The sequence below is a fragment of the Protomyctophum bolini genome (genome assembly GCF_963924005.1).
Source record: "Protomyctophum bolini genome assembly, chromosome: 3".
Taxonomy (NCBI): domain Eukaryota; kingdom Metazoa; phylum Chordata; class Actinopteri; order Myctophiformes; family Myctophidae; genus Protomyctophum; species Protomyctophum bolini.
In genome coordinates this window covers 45,763,261-45,790,035 of record NC_137864.1, presented here as the reverse complement: position 1 = coordinate 45,790,035, position 26,775 = coordinate 45,763,261, and the positions used below count along the sequence as shown (strand labels likewise).

At 45.3% G+C, this 26,775-nt stretch overlaps 1 protein-coding gene across 4 annotated transcripts in view; it reads right to left on the bottom strand.

Annotated features, from left to right (window-relative positions):
- LOC308312860 (SH3 and PX domain-containing protein 2A-like) overlaps positions 1 to 22,251 on the bottom strand; it is a gene marked incomplete at its 5' end in the record, with an annotated part of 152,271 nt that extends 130,020 nt beyond the window's left edge. For 3 of the 4 annotated variants that reach the window (XM_080759609.1, XM_080759611.1, XM_080759610.1), the window contains 3 exons: positions 7,743 to 7,834; positions 15,292 to 15,368; positions 22,176 to 22,251. In XM_080759609.1, coding sequence (XP_080615735.1) covers positions 7,743 to 7,834; positions 15,292 to 15,368; positions 22,176 to 22,251 — 245 coding nt within the window. The remainder of the gene's footprint in view (positions 1 to 7,742; positions 7,835 to 15,291; positions 15,369 to 22,175) is intronic. The other variant, XM_080759612.1, reaches the window with a different exon arrangement.
- Between the last annotated feature and the right edge of the window lie 4,524 nt (positions 22,252 to 26,775).

Genomic DNA, 26,775 nt, shown 5'->3' with positions numbered 1-26,775 from the left:
GTCTACCTATATGTGACTACTGTATGTCATGAGCACGAGTATATGACTTATTAGTACCAGTAGGGGGTGACACGGGTGTGATTTTAATTTTAGTTTTAGTTATAGTCTCTCGTTTGCAGCATGCAAATTTGCAAACGACTTATACTGGATCTCTTGTCCACCAGTCCCTTCCTAACTATTTTAGTCTAGTTTTTATTTGTTGACAAAATTGTCAATATATTTAGTCTTAGTTTTAGTCATCGTAGCTTAGTTCATCAGCGGGAAAAAAGGTAGTCGACGACCATTCTTTTGTCATAGTATTAGTCGACGAAAGCAGATCGAAGACACGTGTCGTTTGGAATCATGCCATCAGTGACTGGGATGACATCACTGAAACTCACCCGAGCGTGTCATCAGTGACTGGGATGACATCACTGAAACTCACCCGAGCGTGTCATCAGTGACTGGGATGACATCACTGAAACTCACCCGAGCGTGTCATCAGTGACTCGGATGACATCACTGAAACTCACCCGAGCGTGTCATCAGTGACTCGGATGACATCACTGAAACTCACCCGAGCGTGTCATCAGTGACTCGGATGACATCACTGAAACTCACCCGAGCGTGTCATCAGTGACTGGATGACATCACTGAAACTCACCCGAGCGTGTCATCAGTGACTCGGATGACATCACTGAAACTCACCCGAGCGTGTCATCAGTGACTTGGATGACATCACTGAAACTCACCCGAGCGTGTCATCAGTGACTCGGATGACATCACTGAAACTCACCCGAGCGTGTCATCAGTGACTGGGATGACATCACTGAAACTCACCCGAGCGTGTCATCAGTGACTGGGATGACATCACTGAAAGTCACCCGAGCGTGTCATCAGTGACTCGGATGACATCACTGAAACTCACCCGAGCGTGTCATCAGTGACTGGGATGACATCACTGAAACTCACCCGAGCGTGTCATCAGGTGATGACATCACTGAAACTCAACCCGAGCGTGTCATCAGGTGATGACATCACTGAAACTCAACCCGAGCGTGTCATCAGTGACTCGGATGACATCACTGAAACTCACCCGGGCGTGTCATCAGATGATGACATCACTGAAACTCACCCGGGCGTGTCATCAGGTGAGGGCATCACTGAAACTCACCCGGGCGTGTCATCAGGTGAGGGCAGTTCCTGTTTACGGGCCCTTTAATCCATTTTGGGGCGGGATTCTCTTTTGGTGTTTCTAGCATTATGTTATACGTTAGCTATTGAAAAATAGCAGATCTACAAGCTCAGAGCACGGCACTGAGTGCCGCGCAACGAGCTCGTCTGCTATCTTTGAAAGATCTTGAAAATGTGGTGCAAATCTTTGAATATTCTTTCAGAGCGAAACATTTTTGCTGCTCATGGGGAGGCCCCTGGAAGAACATATTTTCAGATGGTGGTCGGCAGTAACCTGACGCTGCCAGATGAGGGCGGTATTGGGGAAACATATTCCCCAACACAACACTCATCTGGGATCTCTGACGGAGTTGAGCCCTGAGTCAGATCTGCTTCGTACCGAACCAATCAGCGTGAGCTAAAGGCGGGATATGTGCAAAAGCGGATGTGACGGTATATAGACACGTCGATATGATTGGTTGTGTTTGCACACCCACACGGTGATAGACAGACGCTCCCATCCAATCATCTACCATGTATCTTGAAAAAAAGGAACAGCCCCGTCATCGAATTTGCTTCCGCGATCCCAGATCCAAATAAGCTGTGAAACAAATTTGTGTAGCAAGCTTTTTGGATCTGGCAGCGTCAGGTTAGGTCGGCAGCCCAATTCAGATAATTCTTGGGGCCCTTGACATGAAAAAGGTCGAGCACCGCTGACATAGAAACATTGGTTTTTCAGAAAACTGTCAGGATTCAGAAGACATTTTGTAGAATCTAAGTTATACGGTCTAAATGGGTTAACCATGCTTTGTATAGCCATGTATTTTTTACGCCGGGTGTTTTACACAATGTTTTACACAATGGGCTGTATTTTGCGTGTCTCAAGTACCAGGTCTTATTACCTAACTTGAGTAAACTAAAGACCTGGAGGCGTGGTCAATGCTCTTTGGCCACTCAGAATAGCCAAAGAGCATTGATCACGCCTCCAGGTCTTTAGTTTACTCAAGTTAGGTAATAAGACCTGGTACTTAAGACACGCAAAATACAGCCCTAAGATTATGTATCAGGATTCAGGAAAACAATAATTGTTGATAATTATAGTTAACAGAGGAGGAGCAGAAGAGAACGGGGAGAGGTGGGAGGCGAACATTAAGGATGTAGGAAAGTAGGAAGGAAGATAAGGGAACAATATAGGACACTGAGGAACATAAGGAAATGAGTACTGTAGGAGAGAGCATAAGGAAAAGCACGCATGCACGCACGCACACACACACACACACACACACACACACACACACACACACACACGCGCACACACTTTAAATGCTTCATTTGCATCCTCTGACATTCAATATACTGCAGATTATACGAAATTGAAACGTTTAAAGACTGATGCATTGAGGAACACAATATTGTATGCCGTTTCACCCACATGTGCATGATTAACACCCTTGTTGTGCACAATGGTGCATGATTAACACACTTGTTGTGCACAATGGTGCATGATTAACACACTTGTTGTGCACAATGGCAAGCTGATAAATTCTATTGAAAAAGAACACACGCGCACGACTTCATATTCAATCATAATCACACACTATAATGATAGAAGTGGAACACCGGCCATGCCTGGCTCTATAGCCTATAGACAGATATCACGGTGTAGATATTAATATGAAATCTGTGTGGAATATTTTTTTGCGTTTAGAAAACGCAATTACGCTACTGGATAAAGCTGCCCCATATTTGCATACTGGGCCCTGGCTGGTGCCCCACAACTTCGGGGGCAGGACAATCCAATCATAACCGAGCAGATCTGCCCAAGGCTATTTATTTTATTTCTTTTGCACTGGCAGATTTGGTCTGGTGTCCAGGCTAGTCTCGCTCTGTTATCTCGACACAGAGACAGATTCACAATGTCACTAAAACAAGGATTACACTGTTTAACACACACACAAACACACGCATGCACAGGGTGGACATTTTTCTTTGTCACACTCATGGCATACGCACATAAATCATGTACATACAATATTCCACAAATTCACAAGATGCAAGCGCACGCCCGCGCACTCTTCCCTGGCATGTTTCTCAGCTCATCGCGCACACACACACACACACACACACACACACACACACACACACACACACACACACACACACACACAGAGTACACAGCCTCCATCAACGTCTCCGTCTAAAGCCCACCACTCTATCAACGCACTTCACAAGACAGGAGAAAAGCATCACATTGTCGAAGCTGTTCTCCTCGCTAAAGCGCTAAACATTCTGCCCTGCCCTCACTGCCCTGTCCTGTAATCACTCTCAGCTCATTCTATACTGTCGTCAGTGAAGGATACATAATCATCTGTCGGGTGGAAACCTAATATGTAAAGAATTAAGTCTTTAACCCATTTTGATCCGAGATCAGATTCTAAAAACGTACAAGCTCGTAGCGCACCACCGAGTGGCGCGCTATGAGTCTGTAGATCTGCTATTTTTCAATAGCTAAAGCATAACATAATGCTAACACCAAAAGGGGTTCCGGCCCCAAAATGTATTAAAAGACAAAAGAGTGGCCGCACACACCGATAGCCAAAGTGCCGATTGTTTATTAGGATGCAGAGTATAGGAACCAACGTTAATTTATTAGGATGCAGAGTATAGGAACCAACGTTTCGGCAGATGCAACTGCCTTCTTCAGGGTGTATGAGAACCCTAATGTGTACCAAAAAAACCCCAACAAGAACAACCGTTATCTTTCAGGATTCAAACTACAAATTTGTCAAAAGTGGCAGATGAACACGCTCAAAACGCATCGATTCATGTACGTCCGCGTTTGGAGATTGTAGATCTGCTACTTTTGATCATTTTGTGAGACGCTGTAGTATGATCAATTAAATAGTCCATTAATTATAAGTTATAATATAATAAAGGAAAAACACACAGGCGGAGACCATGTATGTAAACCTATATGCTACTTTTGAGGTTTCCACCTGCACAGACTGAGACGATGAAATAGAGCAATAATGTGTAAAAACACATCCCACAGAGATATAAGGTTCTTCCTGTCCAACAGAGAGGACGTGAAGACAGATTGATGCGCCGTCTGCTCTCAGAAAGAGATGTAGAAGTTAGCTCAGTTAGGGGCTGATGATGAGACATCTTTGTGTCAGCACTACGCTCTTTTTTTCTTCCTTTTCTGCTGATAATGCATCTGCTAAATGAAAAAGAATCGTTGGGGAGCCACGTTTCACCACTGAGATTGGCCATTGATTTGCTACCGTACGTAATTCAAGGGAATGTGCCTTTGTCTGTGTGCGCGTGGTTTGTGAGGGATGTAGTTCATGTTTGTGCATCTGTTCTTGACTTTGTGTGTGTGTGTGTGTGTGTGTGTGTGTGTGTGTGTGTGTGTGTGTCTCTGTGTGTGTGTGTGTGTGTGTGTGTGTGTGTGTGTGTGTGTGTGTGTCTCTGTGTGTCTCTGTGTGTGTGTGCGTGCGTGCATGTATGTATGAATGAGTGCATTAGTGCTACGGTGAAGGACAAGTCATTTGAAAACCTGAAGCCTACTTCATCACATACAGACGCTTCCACACTCTTTTTCAAGCATGCTGTAGCTTGTTGAGCTCAACAATCTTGTGCATATACCGGTACCTAGGTGCCAATATGCAGGCCTTAATATCCTGTACCATGATGCTAAAACGGAAAATAGCAGATCTACAAGCTGACAACTGCATGGTCACGATGTGATGTCAGATATTTTCACCACTTTTGTGTGACACTATGGTGAAGTATAGGACATTATAATGATAAATTAACACACAAAAAGGTTGAAATAATTATGAACATGCAAGGATTAGCCTATGCTGTATTTGTGTGAGACAGACACAATTCTGAGGGAGGGATACGACTGTTTTCCTCTATAGGGCCCCTAAGAGAACATTTCTGTTGAAAATATTCAATTGTAATTTCTACAGTACTTCTCAAAAACAAACAAAACACAAGCACATTTGATATTTTTGAATAGCCAGTAAGGCGTTCACAATGATTGTGATGCTGCACCCTTTGGCTGGGGGCCCCCTCCAGGACCCCTGGGGGTCCCCGGACCCCATTTTGAGAACCACTGATCTAGGAGCTGATCTAGGATCTGCAAGTCGCCCGGCCGGCACCGTCGAGGGAGGGAGTATAAATTAGGCTTAACCCTGAGCGCTGTCAATTAAAGCATACTTGAATTTATGAGGTCTGGCAAGACGGAAGGAGAGAGAGAGAGAGAGAGAGAGAGGAGGCAAGGACGAATACTATATTACACACATGGAGACACAGCTCAGTAAATCCTTCCAGCCTTTCCTTTTTTTTCCCCCCTACTCCTTGCTCCTTATCCTTGCCTTACAGAGAAGGAGACAAGGACAGGTCTCTAAACAACAGACAGGAGAGGAGAGGAGGGAGAGGAGAGGAGAGGAGAGGAGAGGAGAGGAGAGGAGAGGAGAGGAGAGGAGAGGAGAGGAGAGGAGAGGAGAGGAGAGGAGAGGAGAGGAGAGGAGAGGAGAGGAGAGGAGAGGAGAGGAGAGGAGAGGAGAGGAGAGGAGAGGAGAGGAGAGAAGAGAAGAGAAGAGAAGAGAAGAGAAGAGAAGAGAAGAGAAGAGAAGAGAAGAGAAGAGAAGAGAAGAGAAGAGAAGAGAAGAGACTTGCCGGTATGCACAGGCAGTAATGCATTACAAGTGGACGGTGGCTGGTGTGACTGTGGCATTTGGAGTTTGGAATAGGCGAGTGGTGTGTTTCCTAATTAAAAAGCACCCAGAGGGTCTCGATCTCCCGGAGTGAAACGAGTCATTGTACTTCTCTCACATCCATCGTCTCAGTCTGTCCTCCTCTGGGCTGGCCCGGTAGGAGGCTTTAATGGACCCCCCCCCCCCCCACCAAACACACACACACACACACACACACACACACACACACACACACACACACCCACCCCCCCCCAGGCCAGTCTGGGTATACAGTTGAAACTGAGCCAGGGCTGAGTGGTGATGAGCTAAGTGGACAGAACAATCCTGCAGTATTCTACGGTCAGTGGTTCCCATGCCTGTGAGACCACTGGGGGGCTACAGCATATGAGGAGATTGCAAGCCGGGAAGCCAATCCATTGATTGATCATTAAAAGGAACATGCTAAGACCACTCATGTGACCACTTAACATGGCAGCCGAGTTGGGCAGATGGGTGGTCCGCAAACGCTTGAGACTAGCATGGGATTTTCAAACCTTTTCACGCAGAGGACCATTATTTATTGGGCATTTGAGCCACGGAGAACCTCCATTTGATGACTCTCTCTTTAGCCTCTCAGACCCACGGAGAACCTCCATTTGATGACTCTCTCTTTAGCCTCTCAGACCCACGGAGAACCTCCATTTGATGACTCTCTCTTTAGCCTCTCAGACCCACGGAGAACCTCCATTTGATGACTCTCTCTTTAGCCTCTCAGACCCACGGAGAACCTCCATTTGATGACTCTCTCTTTAGCCTCTCAGACCCACGGAGAACCTCCATTTGATGACTCTCTCTTTAGCCTCTCAGACCCACGGAGAACCTCCATTTGATGACTCTCTCTTTAGCCTCTCAGACCCACGGAGAACCTCCATTTGATGACTCTCTCTTTAGCCTCTCAGACCCACGGAGAACCTCCATTTGATGACTCTCTCTTTAGCCTCTCAGACCCACGGAGAACCTCCATTTGATGACTCTCTCTTTAGCCTCTCAGACCCAAAACGTAGAATATTTTGTTGTCGTCGGATAAGACAAAATCAACTGTAGATTTAGTCGACTAAAATGTATGATATTTAGTCGACTAGACCAACGCTAAAACATTCCAGGTGGCAAAAAAAAATCCCCAAAAATGTGACTAAAACTAAATGAGAACTAATTCAAGAGACTGAAACTTAAATCTAAATGTGCTGTCAACATCAACACTGCAGTAAAGGCTGCGCACTGATGTTGTACGCCGAGTTTAAAAGAGACAAAATGCTCCCTTATTAGGGAGGCTGACAGGATCTCTGCAGGAATAAGCTGTGAACACACTGCGTTGTGAGTAGCGGTGATCAATCATTCCATTCACACATGTACAGTATGCACTGCAGTACATATACAGTACACACTGTATATACACACTCTATTCATCATGCTCACCCTGGTGTATGGTTTTTTATCCCCGTTGTGGTCATGCGCGTGCGCATGTGTGTGCGCGCGAGAGCGTGCGTGCGTGCGTGCGTGCATGTGTTTGCATGCACACACATACAGTGTGTGCAAGAGTCACAACAGTATCAGCACAGTTATTGTGTGCATGTGTATCTGGAATATATACAGGATATTGTTGCTGTCGGGAAGTAGTAAAAAGCGCTTTGGACAAAACCTCTTAATTCCATTGGATACAATCAAACTGTAATTTCCTGAAAAACGAAACATTTTGGAGTTAGGGGGTTTCTTCCTGACAGCAGAGATATGTGCGTGTGTGCGTGCGTGCACGCGTGTGTGCGTGCGTGCGTTTGTGCGTGCGTGCGTGCGTGAGTATTAAAAGAAGACAGTGATGACACTTACTCCACGGGGGGGTTGACGTCCTCTGCTTTAGTCTCAAAGAAGCGAAGCACCTCCTCACTCTGCGAGATCTGCGGGGGGAGTCGCACCAGCGCCTACACAGAACAAGCAGAAAGACAGAGCACGGTTTGTACCAGACTGTGAACAAGCAGAAAGACAGAGCACGGTTTGTACCAGACTGTGAAAGACTGTGAAAGACAGAGCACGATTTGTACCAGACTGTGAAAGACTGTGAAAGACAGAGCACGGTTTGTACCAGACTGTGAACAAGCAGAAAGACAGAGCACGGTTTGTACCAGACTGTGAAAGCATGCTGGTCTAGTAGTCAGTTGCTGAGTATAGCCTCGGTCCCGGCCTTAACCCATTCTGTACGGGAACCCCTTTTGGTGTTTTAACGATTGAAAAAATAGCAGATCTACAAGCTCGTAGCGTGCCACTCGGTGGCGCGCTAGGAGCTTGTAGATCTGCTATTTTCCAAAATCCAGCGCTTCTGTTTATTTATGCCCTTTACAGCGTAGGTCTCGCCCATCGTGGTCGCTGAGCTAGTCGTGACTTTTTCCCTCATTGGCTGTGCTTATAAGCCAATGGGGACTCCGCAATGCCTTCCCATACTTTGAGGGGCGCAAGATCGCCCTCATTGACTGAGTGACCGAATCAGTTCACGCGAAACCGAACGTCCTCTCAGGCTATGGCATCGCCAGCTGCCGACGCGACATAAAGAGGGAAATGTGCATCAGTTTCCTGAGTTCCTGAGGTTTTTATTTGATTGGTTTTACTTGTTGGTCAGGATTTTATAATACATAAAAATGTATAGAAGAATAAAAATGAAATTCTCCATAATAACTCTGAAATGTTCAAATGAGTTGAATATGATACTGCAATTTAAAGTTATTTTTGCTCATGTTTACAGTTAGATGTTGGATTGTTTGTGTCTATAAGAATGCATTAATACATTCACTACTGAGCTTCAGATGTGACATGCAACTTAATGTAACTATTTAACCCATTCTGACCTGAGATCAGATTAAAAAAATGTCTTCTACATCCTGACAGTTTTCATTCTGACCTGAGATCAGATTCTAGAAATGTCTTCTACATCCTGACAGTTTTCATTCTGACCTGAGATCAGATTCTAAAAATGTCTTCTACATCCTGACAGTTTTCATTCTGACCTGAGATCAGATTCTAGAAATGTCTTCTACATCCTGACAGTTTTCATTCTGACCTGAGATCAGATTCTAAAAATGTCTTCTACATCCTGACAGTTTTCTGAAAAAGCTATGTTTCCATGTCAGTCGTTCTTCGATTTTTCAAAAATAGCAGACCTACGAGCTCGTAGCGCGCCACCGATCTGCCATTTTTAAATAGCTAAAGCATTACATAATGCCAAAGGGGTTCCCGTCCCCAAAATGGGTTAATATGTATACTGTATATTTATTTTTATTTTATTTTGCATGCACATTTTTCTATATTTGCACCCATCGTCCACACTAGTGTGTTTTTGAGACATTTTCAAGACACTGCTGACCCCTTTCTGTCTTGAAAAAGTGCTGCATTGCACGTCAGGCCTGAGCGCTTGTAGATGTGCTTCGCTGTGCAACTCCTCCGTAAGACAGAGTATAAGTCACCGGACAAACCGTCTGGAGGGGAGTGGAGATCTATTGGGAATGATGACGCGGACGGACGCCAACATTGGCTTCCTGATTGGGTCTCGACAGTGAGGGTTTAATTACATGGGTAATGAATTACAAGCACATTACCGACATGGTTGTCGATGCTTTATCGCAGCAGCTGTTGCTGTGCAGTTCGATTCTGCATTTCATACCGCTATACAAGTGGTTCCCAAAGTGGGGTCCGGGGACCCCCGCAGGGGTCTTTGAGGGAGTTCCAGGGGGTCCCCAGCTAAGTGATAGTTACGAACCAAATGGACCCTTATGGGTCTGTAACTCTGAGAGTGTACAAATGGAACCAAACGGACCCAGACGGGTCCGTGTGGTTCATTTTGTACACTCTCAGAGTCAAATTAAGATTGATTTTACAATATAAATTGGGGTCTCAGAGATAGGAATGCCATGAAATGGGGGTCCGTAGACTAATGCATGTCAAACTGGGGCTCCTTGAAATGAAACTGGTTGATTGAGAATCCCTGCTAGAGCTGTAAAAACCTTCTTTTATGGGGGTCCCTGGCATATCTTTTCAAATGGGGGTCCACAGGATAATTAGTGTCAATTTGGGGGTTCCTTGACATGAAAATGTTTTGGAACCACTGTGGAACACACTTATAGCCACTTTCACTTTCAAAACTTTTCAAAAGTAGCGCCAAGGCACGTCTCCCATAGCCGCTTAAAGTTTAGACATTTTGGTTGACCCTCTTCAGCCGCATGCTGTCAACACTTGATGGAACACGTGTGTCAGTGTGATATAAATTCCCAGGCTTATTCCCAGTTCCGTAAAAGAAGTCGATCAATCATCAAACCTTTTACGTCACTGCAGTGCTTAGGGGTCAATGCCGTGAACCAAAGCAGCGTTCCTTTTACAGTGCAGTAAACCAGCTAACTACCAGGTATTAAGACGTAATCTACTGGGTAATTACCAGGTAAGTATAGGGCAGTGGTTCTCAACATGTTTTATTTCAAGGACCCCCAGATTGGCATGTAAGGCCATGGACCTCCGTAACTGTAGAAATGTCTACGCTCGCAGTCACAGTCCTGTAAGGATCCATTGGTAAATGGTGCATTTATATAGCGCCTTTATCCAAGGCGCTTTACATAGATTGTGCATTACATTCACCCATTCACACACACACATTCATACACCGATGGCGGTAGAAACCATGCAAGGCACCAACCAGCACATCAGGAGCAATTACGGGTTCAGTGTCTTGCTCAAGGACACTTCGACACTAACTCTGGGGGAGCCCGGGTTCGAACTAAGCAACCTTGCGGTTACCATCCAGCCACATACCCCTGAGCCACCGCCGCCCCCATTGGATTCCCTTATATAAATACTTTAGCTGGGGACCCCATGGAACCCGCTCCAGGACCATGAGGGTTCCTGAACCCCACCTTGAGAACCATTGTCATAAGGGAAAATGTTTGCCACACAATCATGTTGATCTCACATCAGAACAACGGGATTTAGGTTGGAAATCTGTGACGGTTTCCTTTAAACATTTGTCTTTTTTTTCTTCTTCACCAAGTCCCAGAAAGGCTCATAATGGTTACCCAAAGTGCTTCCAGGGTTGTTTAATTTCCATGTGCTTGTGTTGTGTAATGCCTTGTGCCCACACATTCTTCATATATTAGCCACAATGATGCTGTCCATGGACACATTCTCTGCATTGTGATAGAAGTGCTTCATGGCGAGCCAGAATCGCTTGTCTTGGATGGCTTTAATGTGACATGCTCAACAGCGGGAGGTTTAGTTCCCCTGCAACCAAAGACGGCCTCCGACAGAGAGCTGGCACTGGCACACATTTTGGACCACGACCTCTGCAGTGATGCACGCATCTCCATGACACTGTCTCTGCTGTGATGCACGCATCTCCATGACACCGTCTCTGCTGTGATGCACGCATCTCCATAACACTGTATCTGACATGCACAATCTTATTAGGATCATGTCCTGCAGTATGGTGAGGTGACATGCAGTACAAATATAAGACAGCTGATATTGCTGTATTTTTGTTATTATTATTACTAGACCTGTAGGTGCCTGTCAGCCACCGGGCCTACTTGAGAACAATGCAACTTGGGAACCTAATAATACCCGTTGTCAACTTGTCATATAGCACCCGTTTTAACTGTCTGTCTGTGTCCCACACGGAGATCTCTGTATCTGCCCGTGTCTGAAGAGGGCAAACTGACCGATTGTGAAAAGTGGACTGGTTAAGGTGGGGTTGCCATGGCAATCAATTGGCTGAGGCAGAGGCGGGAAATTGCACAGGTGAGGGGATTTAGGCTGATTAAGCCCGCTGGCAGAGCCTGACCAGAGCCTGTTGTGGTGGTTCTGGACAACCGTGGGTCCGACCGACTCGATACCGGGCACTGCACTCCCTCTGGGGATGTGGAACGTGTGTCGATTTTGAAGTCGGTGGGGCAAACGGTTCTCGAGTTACGTGCATTGCAACCGTACAGACACGCAGACAGACACACACACAGAGACATACACAGAGACGTGGCGCATTTATAGTAGGACTTATTTTCTTCCACTGTTTCAAAGGGAACTAGCTCTCATTTAACCACTTTCAATCTGACGTCCCTATTTTGGGCACGTTAAAATGATTTTCATGAAAAAGAAAAATACATATACGCACTTCCTCCTTGCTCCCCCGCCCACCCCCTGCCCCGTCCCACTCCTAATGTTTATATTTCCCTCCTGCCACCCTCCCCTCTTTCCCTACTCCTGGCACACAGCCAGTGTCTCTTATCCACATTGCACGATTAATGGCAACAGATGTAAACAAACATGGCCGCTCCACTGCCGCTCACAACATGCAATGTATGAGCGACGTGAGCAGAAAAGAAAGAGGGGAAACGTTTCACTTGTATGTTTTCCATTTTGACAAAAAGAGGAAACTATAATTATCGTTAGAAGTCGTCCCTGTTGAGCACATAATGAGTGCTTCTATACCTTTAACTGGCTCAAGCAGGTTGTACTTCTCTTTGTGCCTATAAGCTATAATTATTGTTAGTTTGCTAACAATAATTATAAGCAAATCATTCTCACCTCAGAACAACCTCAATATTTCCGACTGAATGCAATTATGGACACTTTAAAATTAATGTTAACCCCTCTCCCAAGTAAGCTTTGGCAAAGCCGTACTTAGGAGAATGGTCTCGGTAATTACATAAATGACCAGCAGTCTTTCTAATGTTTACACAGATGCGATATTGAGTTGATTTTAAGTGCGCTATAGGGCTGTTGATTTCCTACATCCTGTTTTTGAGACAAACCACAGCGGGGAAGAATAATTACCCCCGTGCTCTCTCCAGGGATCAACTCTCCGGGGATGGGATGGGATGCTGATCTGGGAACCATTATTTTGTGGGATCAGAAGTGAATTAAATAATGGATTATTTCGTTGCTGTCAGAAACCTCTTATCTCCATATTTTAACTTTTAGTGTTTTATTAACCCATTCTGACCTGAGATCAGATTCATACGAGGTTTCCACTGGACACACACTGGTCTGATTAACCCATTCTGACCTGAGATCAGATTCTAAAAATGTCAGTCGTTCTTCGATTTTTCAAAAATAGCAGACCTACAAGCTCGTAGCGCGCCACTCGGTGGCGCGCTATGAGCTTGTAGATCTGCTATTTTTCAATAGCTAAAGCATAACATATACACCAAAATGGGTTCCCGGTCAGAATGGGTTAAATGAGTAGTTCACCCAGTTAATTACTTATTTTCTATCAGTTACACGCGCCATGACGCCTTGTTTCTTCGTGTTTTGTCCCATTCCTGAAACAATAATTGTATGACTGGGTCATCAACAAGAAGACTCAGTAGAAGACTCTTTCCATCGGTCATCAAATTATTGCCATAGGAATGCAACAAAAACTCCATGAACTGGAGGCTTATTATAGAAAATACATGAAGCACAGCGTTATTTATACAGTCTGCATGCCTCAGCTGATCCTATCAATCAGCTGTCAGTCAGTCATCTGATCGTATCAATCACCTGTCAGTCAGTCATCTGATCGTATCAATCACCTCTCAGTCAGACTCAGTCATCTGATCGTATCAATCAGCTGTCAGTCATCTGATCGTATCAATCACCTGTCAGTCAGTCATCTGATCGTATCAATCAGCTGTCAGTCAGTCATCTGATCGTATCAATCACCTGCCAGTCATCTGATCGTATCAATCAGCCTAGCTGCCTATTCTCATTCACATCTCAGCTGATCATTACATCACACATTCTATACTACTCCAATCAGAGCGCATCACGCTCTTAACAGAGCGTTCCTTTAAATGCGGCTCTCTGCTTCACTACAGCTGCTTCCTCGCACAGACGCTGCTGCTGCTGCTGCTGCTGGCAAAGCATGCCTCCTCCACAGCAGCCTCCATATTTTGATCATAGTCTTTGAGCATAGGCTCAAATACTTGGGAAATATGTCTGCTGATTCAAACCAAATATGAATGTCAATGTATTGCTTCCGGATTGCGTGTAACTGAATGTTGAACTAAAATGCACGTGTGCATGGCTCTAGGTAAACTAGAATTCAATGATAAAGTAATCCAGATTCAATGTTGATATATCTCTAATCTGTTTGTCACGGCTTTAACGTTAAAATGCATTCAAGTTGTACGTTTCAAGTTGCATGACTCAAGTTAATCTCATTAACTGTGCCTGCCCTGTTCTTGTGTATTCCTATGGGGGTTGTGCTAATGTTCTCTGATTTCGCTTAGCAATGCTGCTTCGACAAAAAAAATCAGAGAATATCTCCCAGAGAGTGGAGCCTTTAACGTTTAACTGTATACATGTGTTGGAATGAATGGTCAATCTACAGTACTTTGATGGGGTTTGGGAGAACTACTCCTTTAAGGGCATGGTCACACCTCACTTTATATTCCACCTTTGAGGGCAGATTCTGCCAATACATGTCAATGGGAATGTTTTTTTTGCAGAAATCCGCGAATGGCAGCAAACCAGATTCTATACAGTCATCATAGGTAGAATAAAAGTGTGGCTCTGTCTAACGCCCTAAAACACAAAATCATCAACAGCAGCAGATCTGCAAGTTCGCGGCTCGTTTCGAGCTTGTAGATCTGCTACTTTTGATGCTTTTGAACAGTTTTGGACATATGAGGTTTCCACCCGACAGAGTCGATTGGATAAAACATCCATGATGCTTAACCTATGTGGATGTTTAACCCATTCTGAACGGGAACCCATTTTGGTGTTGGCATCATGCTATGCTTTAGCTATTGAAAAATAGCAGATCTAAAAGCTCATAGCGCGCCACCGAGTGGCGCGCTACGAGCTTGTAGGTCTGCTATTTTTTGAAAAATCGAAGAACGACTGACATTTTTAAGAATCTGATCTCAGGTCAGAATGGGTTCATCAGACCAGTGTGTGTCCAGTGGAAACCTCATATGAATCTGATCTCAGGTCAGAATGGGTTAAACAATAGGCCTGCAACTATACATTATCAGGCATTATGTTCATGGTCTTCTTGCATCGTCAGTGTGAGATGGCCAGCTCATTAAATATACATGTCGGATCACAGTGGAATAGTCCCGACATACGATCCCTTGTTTAATTGCACACGGACTGGCTGAAGGAAGCTCGGAGAGACGAAAGAGATCGAAAAGTCTACTGAATATTCCATCGGTGAATTTTTGCTACAACATGCTACAAAGAAAGAAACAATGTTTCTCTGTAGCGTGAGCTCTTATTATATGATCAGCTGCTTTTAGGGACTGGGAACAAGCATCAGCCTTGGAATTTAAATTACTCTTACCAGCCCCCATGCCTAGACTCCTCTCAAACCATGGGGTCAACTGGTTTCCAGTAAGGTTGTACGGTATTAAAAGGTGCTTACTCTGCAGTAGTCATCGATGAAGCGAAGCCTCTTCATGGCCACGTCTCGTACATGGCTCCTCCGGAACAGGATTTTACCTGAGGGAGAGATGGGGGGGAGCAGGGGGGAGCAGGGAGAGATGGGGGGGAGCAGGGGGGAGCAGGGAGAGATGGGGGGGAGCAGGGGGGAGCAGGGAGAGATGGGGGGGAGCAGGGGGGAGCAGGGAGAGATGGGGGGGAGCAGGGGGGAGCAGGGAGAGATGGGGGGGAGCAGGGGGGAGCAGGGAGAGATGGGGGGGGAGCAGGGAGAGATTTGTCACACAAAAGCAGCAGTAGTATCAGATCTGCAAGCTCATAACTGCTATACTTTTGCCATTTTGTTTATTTGACCGTGTGGCCAAATGCATGATCAGATTGACATGAAAATGTTTGTGTGTGTGTAGGACCCAAGACCTCCAGTAGATGTCAGTAAAGCACAGCCGTCCACGATGACCAAAAAAAACAATCTCTGTCCCACACTCCACTGTAGTACAGGTCCCCATCTCTGTGTCCCCTATGGCAGTGGTTCTTAAAGTGGGGTCCGGGGACCCCCAGGGGTCCTTGAGGGAGTTCCAGGGGGTCCCCAGCTAAATGATAGTTTGGAACCAAATGGACCCTTATGGGTCTGTAACTCTGAGTGGACAAAGGGAACCAAATGGACCCTCACGGGTCCTTTTGGTTGCAGATTGGCTCATTTAAAGATTTCAAATGTATAAAAAAATCTTTTGAAAACAGACGATCTAAAGCGTGCGATGCAACGCATTGTGTGAGCTTGTAGATTGGCTATTTTCAAATGGCTAAAATGAATAGGGTGTTTAATGTAGGTTTTGTAATATTAATCAAAGTAACTAAAGCTTTCAAATAAACAAATGTGGAGTAAAAGTACAATATTGTCCTCTGAGATGTAGTGGAGAGGAAATTGGAAATTGGAAATACTCAAGTAAGGTACAAATACCTTCGCTCTCTAAATAATATCGTCTGTCGGCTGGAAACCAAAGCTCAAAACGCGTCGTTTTGCGCCACGTTTCCAGCCTGTAGATCTGTAGATCTGCTGTAGATCTACAGATCTACAGCCTGTAGATCTGCTAATGTGATGCTTTTGTGCAACGCTGTAGTGTGATCAAGTAGGCAGGGCAACCGGCAGCAACGATACACACTCTGCCTCCTGTGGTCAATGAGAGGATCAAAGTCAAACGGGCAATCACCACGCACGCACACACACACACACACACACACACACACACACACACACACACACACACACACACACACACTCTCTCAAGGGAGGCAGCCAGCCGCCCTCTTTCCCAGGAAGTGATCCCACGTGACCTTTCCTATCAACACCGAAAACAGAGGAGAAGATTGGACTTCCTGCGGAGTTCCGATTACGGAGAATAAAGTGACTGCAGGGAGCCTATAGCTACGTCACAGCCAGAGGTGGTGTACTGTTAATACACTCTATACGTCACAGCCAGAGGTGGTGTACTGTTAATACACTCTACGTCACAGCCAGAGGTGGTGTACTGTTAATACACTCTACGTCACAGCCAGAGGTGGTGTACTGTTAATACACTCTACGTCACAGCCAGAGGTGGTGTACTGTTAATACACTCTATACGTCACAGCCAGAGGTGGTGTACTGTTAATACACTCTACGTCACAGCCAGAGGTGGTGTACTGTTAATACACTCTACGTCACAGCCAGAGGTGGTGTACTGTTAATACACTCTACGTCACAGCCAGAGGTGGTGTACCGTTAATACACTCTACGTCACAGCCAGAGGTGGTGTACTGTTAATACACTCTACGTCACAGCCAGAGGTGGTGTACCGTTAATACACTCTACGTCACAGCCAGAGGTGGTGTACTGTTAACCCATTCTGACCTGAGATCAGATTCAAAAAATATCTTCTACATCCTGACAGTTTTCCATTCTGACCTGAGATCAGATTCTAAAAATGTCTTCTACGTCAGTCGCTCTTCGATTTTTCAACAATAGAGGACCTACAAGCTCATAGCGCGCCACCGAGTGGCGCGCTATGAGCTTGTAGATCTGATATTTTTCAATAGCTAAAGCATAACATAATGCCAACACCAAAATGGGTTCCCGCGCAAAATGGGTTAATACATATAGATGTAGGGCTGCAAACATCAATTATTTCCTTAATGATTGTTCTGTCAAACATTTTAGCCCGTGACCCAAAAGAGACGTTTGCCCAAAGGTCCCAAACTAGTGAAGATCCGCGCTGCGTTGTGAGCTTGTAGATCGGCTATTTCCACTAGTTTGGTTCGAGGGCAAAAATCTAATTTCTCTTTGGGGTCACCGGGCTAAAACGTTTGGGAACCGTACAGTCCCAAACAAAACATCGAGAAGGCCTTTGCAGACAGACAATAATAACACAAGTTTGGCACCGTTGGCCTCGTAGAAAAGCGGAAGGTGGATGGTTGGTAAGCCTCCAAGATGGATGTGTCGTGTGTGTGTGTGTGTGCGACTGCGAGCATGACTGAGAGAGAGAGAGAGAGAGAGAGAGAGCATGTCATTTCATTAGCAGGAATGCATGGAGCATGAGGCATTACAGAGGGCCTCTGTGAGTAAATATACAGCACTAAACACACGGAAGCCTCTCTGTGTGACTGGAGGTCTCTCTCTCTGTGTGACTGGAGGTCTCTCTCTCTCTCTCTCTCTCTCTCTCTCTCTCTGTGTGACTGGAGGTCTCTCTCTCTGTGTGACTGGAGGAGGTCTCTCTCTCTCTCTCTCTCTCTCCCTCTCTCTCTGTGTGACTGGAGGTCTCTCTCTCTCTCTCTCTCTCTCTCTGTGTGACTGGAGGTCTCTCTCTCTCTCTCTCTCTCTCTCTCTCTCTGTGTGACTGGAGGTCTCTCTCTCTCTCTGTGTGACTGGAGGAGGTCTCTCTCTCTCTCTCTCCCTCTCTCTCTGTGTGACTGGAGGTCTCTCGCTCTCTCTCTCTCTGTGTGACTGGAGGTGTCTCTCTCTCTCTCTCTCTCTCTCTCTCGACCACTTGAACTCCAGCATTCCTATTCTGGGGAGAATAACATGCATTTGCGAGCTTATAGATCTGCTATTTGTGTGCGAGCTACTGTGAGCTTATAGATCAGCTATTTTAGGCAAAGACATTTGGTGTGTACTGTGTATAGGTCAGAAAAGAAAAGAAGCACTCACACACACACACACACACACACACACACACACACACACACACACACACACACACACACACACACACACACACACACACACACACACACACACACACACACACACACACACACACACACACACACACACAGGGATAAATTCAGCCATAGCCACTTGCATAAATGTGCCCAAATGTGCTGACCTCTGACCTCATCACATTTGTGATGACCTCATCACATTTGTGATGACGGCTATATGGACGTTTTTAGCCCTAGGAGTGTTTTTCGTGCAAAACTAATGCTGGGAATGGCTTCAGAATCATGAAAACCCCCTAGTTTGACACGTCACATTGCTACTTAAAGCACAATGAAATTTAGAACATTATATTGGTTGTTGATGGTATGTAGTACCATCAACAACCTTTCAGCAGCTGTCAAAAAGTCCCCTATAGGGTGGTTGAATATAGCAACCAATGTGGGATATGTTAGTAGACACTTTTACAAACACATTGGTGAAGAATGCTGCTGGCATGCTGGCATGATGCTGGCATTCAAAGCAACCAAAGGTATGGCTCCCCCATATCTTGCAAGTATGATCGAACCCTACAAACCCTCCCGCTCACTCAGATCAGCCAACGCAGGGAAGCTGGAAGTACCCTCACTAAAAACGCCGGGACAACACTCCACACGTCCTAAACTCTTCTCCCTTCTGGCTCCAAAACTGTGGAATGCACTTCCCATTGCAGTCAGAACTGCAGCATCACTCCCAATCTTCCGCCGTAGTCTGAAAACCCACCTTTTCAGACTCCATCATGGCCCATAGCACTTACTCTACCCTAGATAGCACTTCTGTAGACTTAGATAGCATTTGATACAGTCTTATAGCATGTTATGTAGACAGCATAAGTGCATTGTATGTGCTATTGTCATAGCACGTCATAGTACATATGTATAGCATAGTAGTATAGATGTATAGCTTATATGTATAGTTTCATTATAGATATTCCACTGTTACTTTCTTAGCTTACGCATGTTTCATGATAAATGTTTTTATGTGATGTATACCCATGCTTTTTTGTTCTTGCTTAATGTAAGTCGCTCTGGATTAAGAGCGTCTGCTAAATGCCTAAATTGTAAATTGTAAATTGTAAGAAAATGATTGGTAAGAAATGTATTCCCAGATTTGACATTATTCTGATAATATTCCCTGACTATTCACTAAGACTGGACTAGAGGGTTTAACCCATTCTGGGCGGGAACCCATTTTGGTGTTAGCACTATGTCCTGCTTCGAATCGTATGTATGTACCGGTAATACTGATTAATTGACCACAATGGACCACAACAGAAACAAGCCCAATCCTTTTAGCGCAACATTTGACTCTACTGTACCTGTACTGTAAACTATCTTGTTAATAAAAGTATTAAATCTCTCTCTCTCTGGGACTTGGGGATGAACACATACAGTAACAACGCACACAGGCACACGCACGTGCACACACACGCGCGCGCGCGCACACACACACACACACACACACACACACACACACACACACACACAGTCACACAGTGCAGATTAATCTCTGTATCTCTTGCCTGGGCACATACTGTAAATCTCGCGCACACACACACGCGCACAGACACACAGTTGACGTCATGTGTGTGTGTGTGTGTGTGTGTTATTAGCGGGGCTGCCGTCAGCCGCCGTACACGGCCCTGGACATTGAGCGTCCTACGACAGGGAGGATGATGGATGGCTCTGTACTGCAGGTGGCCATGAGCCTGTAGTGTACTGCATGTCCCTCTGAATAGACCAGCACACATCACAGTGTCTGTGGCATGGCTTCAATCAACGCCAGCACACGCAGCACACGGTCACATGTCAACTCCCTCACACACACACACACACACTCATACACGTGCATGTTGCCTGTGAGGACATCGTCATTTCACACACTCATACACGTGCATGTTACCTGTGAGGACATCGCCATTTCACACACTCATACACGTGCATGTTACCTGTGAGGACATCGCCATTTCACACACTCATACACGTGCATGTTACCTGTGAGGACATCGCCATTTCAAGAGGAAGGACTGCAATTTAGGCCTGATGTCGAAATAAACAAAAAACTCTTCTGAAAGAATATTATATTCAAAGATGTGTGCCGCATTTTCACGATTTAAAAAAAATAGCAGACCTACAAGCTTGTAGCGCGCCACACGCTGTGAGCTTGTAGATCTGCTATTTTTTAATAGCTAAAGTATAACATAATGCTTAGTTAAAACACCAAAAGGGGCTCCCGTTCAGAATGGGTTAAAGTATTTTCCTAATTGAAAGTCTAATTCCAAAATATCTTTTTTTTTAACCATTTCCCTTGTGAGGATCCTCACACAGTACGCTAATACATACACACACAGTGCACAACTGCGAATAGTGCCATGTCAGCAGCAACACACATGCACGCACGCACGCACACACACACACACACACACACACACACACGCACGCGCGCACACACACGCATCAGTGTCTAGCTGGTATTGATGTCCTGTGCATGCCAGTCATCCATTATTAATACGGAGAGTTTATTCAGATGGCTGCAAAGTGGAAGTGCACAACACACTGTCTGAGGTGTGATCATGTGACCGCTGGCAGAGGGAGCCGTTCTACGAGGAAGGAGGAACAGGCTAATGGCGTGCAGCACGGGTGGCGCAGTGGGAAAGTACCATAGCAAGCCCTGCAGATTGCCCAATGCCCACCGTCACGGAGTCTGAGGGTTCGAATCCACCGCGGATACTGTATACGGACACAACAGGCTCTATATGCACTTTACTGTACGCCATTTTGTAAATAACTCTTAACTCCTATACTTGCGACAAGTTCCGAGCCTCTTCCGACTTCCTTCCACAGGTGTTACCGATGATACCAATTAAGGCTCTGTTCCATTCTGGTCAAACAGAATCAGGGTGATGCTATAGTGCATGTTGGCTCCCTGGAAACACTCTAAATGTGTCCTTGTGTGGGTTACTGGGTTCCAAAGGGCCCCGTACAGGTGTGTAACTCTCAGAGTGTATACAACAACACTCTCAGAGTTATGGGCGGGTGCTTGAAATTAAAAAGTTTGAGAACCACTGACTGTACACAAAATACCCCTGGAGGGGAAAAAGGAACTGGTCGGAATAACGTGTTCCTTCCACGCGCTATACTGTACGTCCGGCCGGGGAAACTCTCCCCTGGCAGGTGAAAAGAAAGCAGCTTTGGACTCCTCATGCATAGAAGGAAGCATGAGGTCAGTCCGCTGCCCCCCCCCCCCCTCAGTTTGGCAGAGGAAGTGTATAGTGCCCAGGATTACTTAGATAATTGACACTGGGTGAAAAAATGGGTTGCAAGATCATGGGATAGAAATTATATGGAAAGAAAACAGAGCCTTAATTAGTAACACCTGCAAAGAAAGCCTGTGAAGGAAGACTGTTATACCTGGGAGAAGGTATAACGCTTGGCAGAGATACAGCCAGGCTATTATCTGTTTGAACTAGCGGGCTATTTCCACAGTCAGGCGCAGACCTGGCACGGGAACATGACGCTATTATACCTGCCAGGGAAGTAGGATATTACCATGGGGTCCATTACCTGGTAAAGGAACATGCTATTAGCAGCAAGAGGAACAGGCTATTTCTATTCCATGGGAGACGGGGCTGGTTAAATTACCTGGGAGAAATGGGATGATCCTCTTCTTGGGGTCTTTCTGCCCTCCCTCGATTGGGAACTTGTCAAGAATCTGCATCTGTGAAGAAAAACGTAGTGTCGGTGTCAGGTTCTAATCTATGCATCGCCCAGCTTTTACCCAGGGGGGCAGTCAGAAAGATATTTACCCAGGGGGGCAGTCAGACAGATATTTAACCAGGGGGGCAGTCAGACAAATATTTAACCAGGGGGGCAGTCAGACAGATATTTACCCAGGGGGGCAGTCAGACAGATATTTACCCAGGGGGGCAGTCAGACAGATATTTACCCAGGGGGGCAGTCAGACAGATATTTACCCAGGGGGGCAGTCAGACAGATATTTACCCAGGGGGGCAGTCAGACAGATATTTAACCAGGGGGGCAGTCAGACAGATATTTAACCAGGGGGGCAGTCAGACAGATATTTAACCAGGGGGGCAGTCAGACAGATATTTAACCAGGGGGGCAGTCAGACAGATATTTTGTGAAGCCACAAGGAAATCGGGATTTCCTGAAAGTTCATATAATGGCCCGTTGTGGCGCTGTCATTGGGCCAAAAAAACCCATAGCCCCATAGAAGTCCATGTATTTGGGCCCAACTTCACCTAGACTGTATTACCTTAATAAACATGGTCATGAATACTTTCTGCTTCCAGTCACTAGTTTAAAGTCTCATTTCTAATGTCATAATATTCTTTTTGGAAAATTATGGTCCCATTTACAAAAAAAATGACCATAGAGTCGCGTATGTTCTGAGGGGCGTGGCTACCGTTACAGTCTATGATCGGGATTCCCCACCCACTCGAGTCAAAATAAAAACCAACTAAGAAGAAGGGGGGAAGTCCCGCCTCGTTGTCTGGGCCAGCCAATGGGCCAGCTGGGCCCAAACGGATCTAGAAAGATGGCGACGTACAGTTCAAGGACTGACAGGCTTCGTTTTACGTTCATGTTAGACCCGGGGAACGCTTTGTCCATATTTTTTTACAGTCTATGCTTTTACCGTATCCTGGCTCTTTTTTAAAAATGTGAATACCTTCCTTATACATGACTATGGCTTCCATTTATCATACTATTATTACTATTACTACTGTTATTGTTACTATTTCTATTACACAGCACATCGTCTCTGTCGGGTGGAAACCTCATGTCTAAAACTGTTACTTTTCGAGATTCAAATTAAAAAAATAGCTAAAGCAGCAGATCTACGAGCTTAAAACTCTCGTAAAACCCTTTTGAGCTTGTATGGCTGGTATGTTGCATGCCTCCAACATGGAGAATCTAATCAAACAATCCAATAGATGTTTCTGTAGTAAACTAGACCCCAGTTGGCTCTCTGTACCCATCTGTTCCATCTCATGGATTAACCCATTCTGACCTGAGATCAGATTCATACGAGGTTTCCACTGGACACACACTGGTCTGATGAACCCATTCTGACCTGAGATCAGATTCTAAAAAATGTCAGTCGTTCTTCGATTTTTCAAAAATAGCAGACCTACAAGCTCGTAGCGCGCCACTCGGTGGCGCGATATGAGCTTGTAGATCTGCTATTTTTCAATAGGTAAAGCATAACATGATGCTAACACCAAAATGGGTGCCCGGTCAGAATGGGTTAAAGCACAATACAATAACACACTACTAGCGCCGCTTCCTAAACAATATGTAAATTAAATGATGATGTTTTAGTGAAATAGTTCCTGCTCACGCATTGAGAGCTCGTAGAATATAGACTACTTTGGCATATTCGCTTATGCTAAAAATAGAAGAAATCTCCAGAATCCAAATGACTGAAATCAGTCGTGGCGACTGAGAACTTTAACCCATTTTAGGCGGGAACCCCTTGTGGTGTTAGCATTATGTTATGCTTTAGCTATTGAAAAATAGCAGATCTACAAGCTCGTAGCGCGCCACCGAGTGGCACGCTATGAGCTTGTAGGTCTGCTATTTTAGAAAAATCGAAGAACAACTGACATAAAAACATAGCTTTTTCAGAAAACTGTCAGGATGTAGAAAACATTTTTCTACATCCCCCCCCAGTCCACCCAGAATACGGATGCTGGGTTTCAAAGCAGCAGCGGTTGCGTGGTCTCAAGGACACAGGGTGACAGTGGCTCACCGAGCCACTGGGTTCATGGAAGTCAAACAACCTCACATTTATTCATAACACACACTTTGAGACATGCTCGCTCTGAGAGAAGTGCTGACACTGTGGTTCAAGATGTAGGCAGGCAGAGAGAGAGAGAGAGAGAGAGAGAGAGAGAGAGAGAGAGAGAGAGAGAGAGAGAGAGAGAGAGAGAGAGAGAGAGAGAGCAAAGTAAGACGCATTGGAATGCATTCTGGGGTGAATGCACCTAAAGAAAGCAAGTGAGAGATAAATACTTGAAATAATTGCATTCAGTGTCAGAGAGAGAGCTCAGGATGTCAGGTCAGAGTAGAAGAAACGGAAAGAGAGAGAGAGAGAGAGCGATGGAGAGAGAGAGAGAGAGGGGAGAGAGAGAAGGGGAGAGAGATAGAAAGAGGGAGCTGGGAGAGAGAGGGAAGGGGAGAGAGAAAGGGAGAGAGATGGGGAGAGAGGGAGGGAGGGGAGCTACGGTGCGGCAGGTTAAAGGAAGGGCATGAAGGTAAGATCAATTATACAGGTACCCAAAGTTAATCCATTCTCAAGAGATGAAGAGAGTTCAAGGAAAAACAGCAAACTACAGGACTGGGACCACACATCCGTGTATGTGTGTGCGTGTGTGTGTGAGAGGCTCCAGGTGAACAAACAGCCCAGCAGGTCTCTGTGACGCGTATGGGATCATGCACGTGTGTGCACACGCACACACCCACCCACCTAAGGAACGGACCCAAATGGAGTCAAATTTTATACTCTTTTCAGAGTTTACTGTGCAGTGTGCACAGCACACACATACCCAGCACAGTGCATTCCCACACACACACACACACACACACACCCTTTCCCATACACGCTCTCTGCATCAGTCATTTACCACTGCTGGTTTTGCTGAGGATGACACGAGAAAAAAGGTCTTGAGCCAAAGCAACATGCATAGCATGTTCCCTTTAACTAGGCAGCAACATGAAGATGCAAAGCTACAGGCTACCGTTCATTTTCAATGGAAGCCAGCGACATAAAGCTGCAAAGCTACAGCCTACCATTCATTTTCAATGGAAGCCAGCGGCATAAAGATGCAATGCTACAGGCAACGATTCATTTTCAATGGAAGTCAGCGACATAAAGACACAAAGCTACAGGCTATACCATTCATTTTCAATGGAAGCCAGCGACATAAAGATGCAATGCTACAGGCTACAATTCATTTTCAATGGAAGCCAGCGACATAAAGACACAAAGCTACAGGCTATACCATTCATTTTCAATGGAAGCCAGCGACATAAAGACACAAAGCTACAGGCTATACCATTCATTTTCAATGGAAGCCAGCGGCATAAAGCTGCAAAGCTAGAGCCTACAATTCATTTTCAATGGAAGCCAGCGACATAAAGACACAAAGCTACAGGCTATACCATTCATTTTCAATGGAAGCCAGCGGCATAAAGCTGCAAAGCTACAACCTACAATTCATTTTCAATGGAAGCCAGCGACATGTATACAAAGTGGCACGCAACATTTGCAGCCGCTACAGAAATCAACAATCCAAGGTAGGGTTTTACCTGACAGAGACAGTTTACCTGACAGAGACAGTTTACCTGACAGAGACAGAATAATATAGCCTGAAAACCAGACCAATCTGCCACAGGAAAAAACACTCCTCAGTTTGAATTACATTTCGCTCACCCCAGTGTTGTGGGTGACCAATCAGAGCCCACTATTCAAAGTGAGAGTTTTTTTTTTTTTTTTTTGTGTGTGTGTGACGTTGGAAATGGTTTATAACCACCCCTTGGAAATAAATCTTCCACACCGAAATTCCAGACTAATTCCAGACTAATATTAGGCATTATCATAGGAAAAGGTTGTAAATGAGAAACGAGGGTGATGCGCGTGACATCATCATCAAACCAGGAAGTTATGCGGGAACGCCTACTGAGTGGCATAAAACGATACTTCCTGGCCTCGACAGCCCATACAGAAAAGTCCTATTTGATTGCATTAAATGACTTTAACCCATTCTGACCTGAGATCAGATTCATACGAGGTTTCCACTGGACACACACTGGTCTGATTAACCCATTCTGACCTGAGATCAGATTCTAAAAATGTCAGTCGTTCTTCGAATTTTTCAAAAATAGCAGACCTACAAGCTCATATCGCGCCACTCGGTGGCGCGATATGAGCTTGTAGATCTGCTATTTTTCAATAGCTAAAGCATAACATGATGCGAACACCAAAACGGGTTCCCGGTCAGAATGGGTTAAACAACATTAAATTACTTTGTCACTCACTTTGCCACTCGATCTGCCATTCACTTTATGCATGCGCATACCCTCTAGAGCACTGACGTCAATATCCCCGTATAGAGGGATCTTAGATCGCCTCATTTAAGAACTGTGTTTGAAAAATAAACAAATCATCCCGGCCGGTTTCACTTCACTGGATATGAAGACTCAATTGACTGAGAGAAAA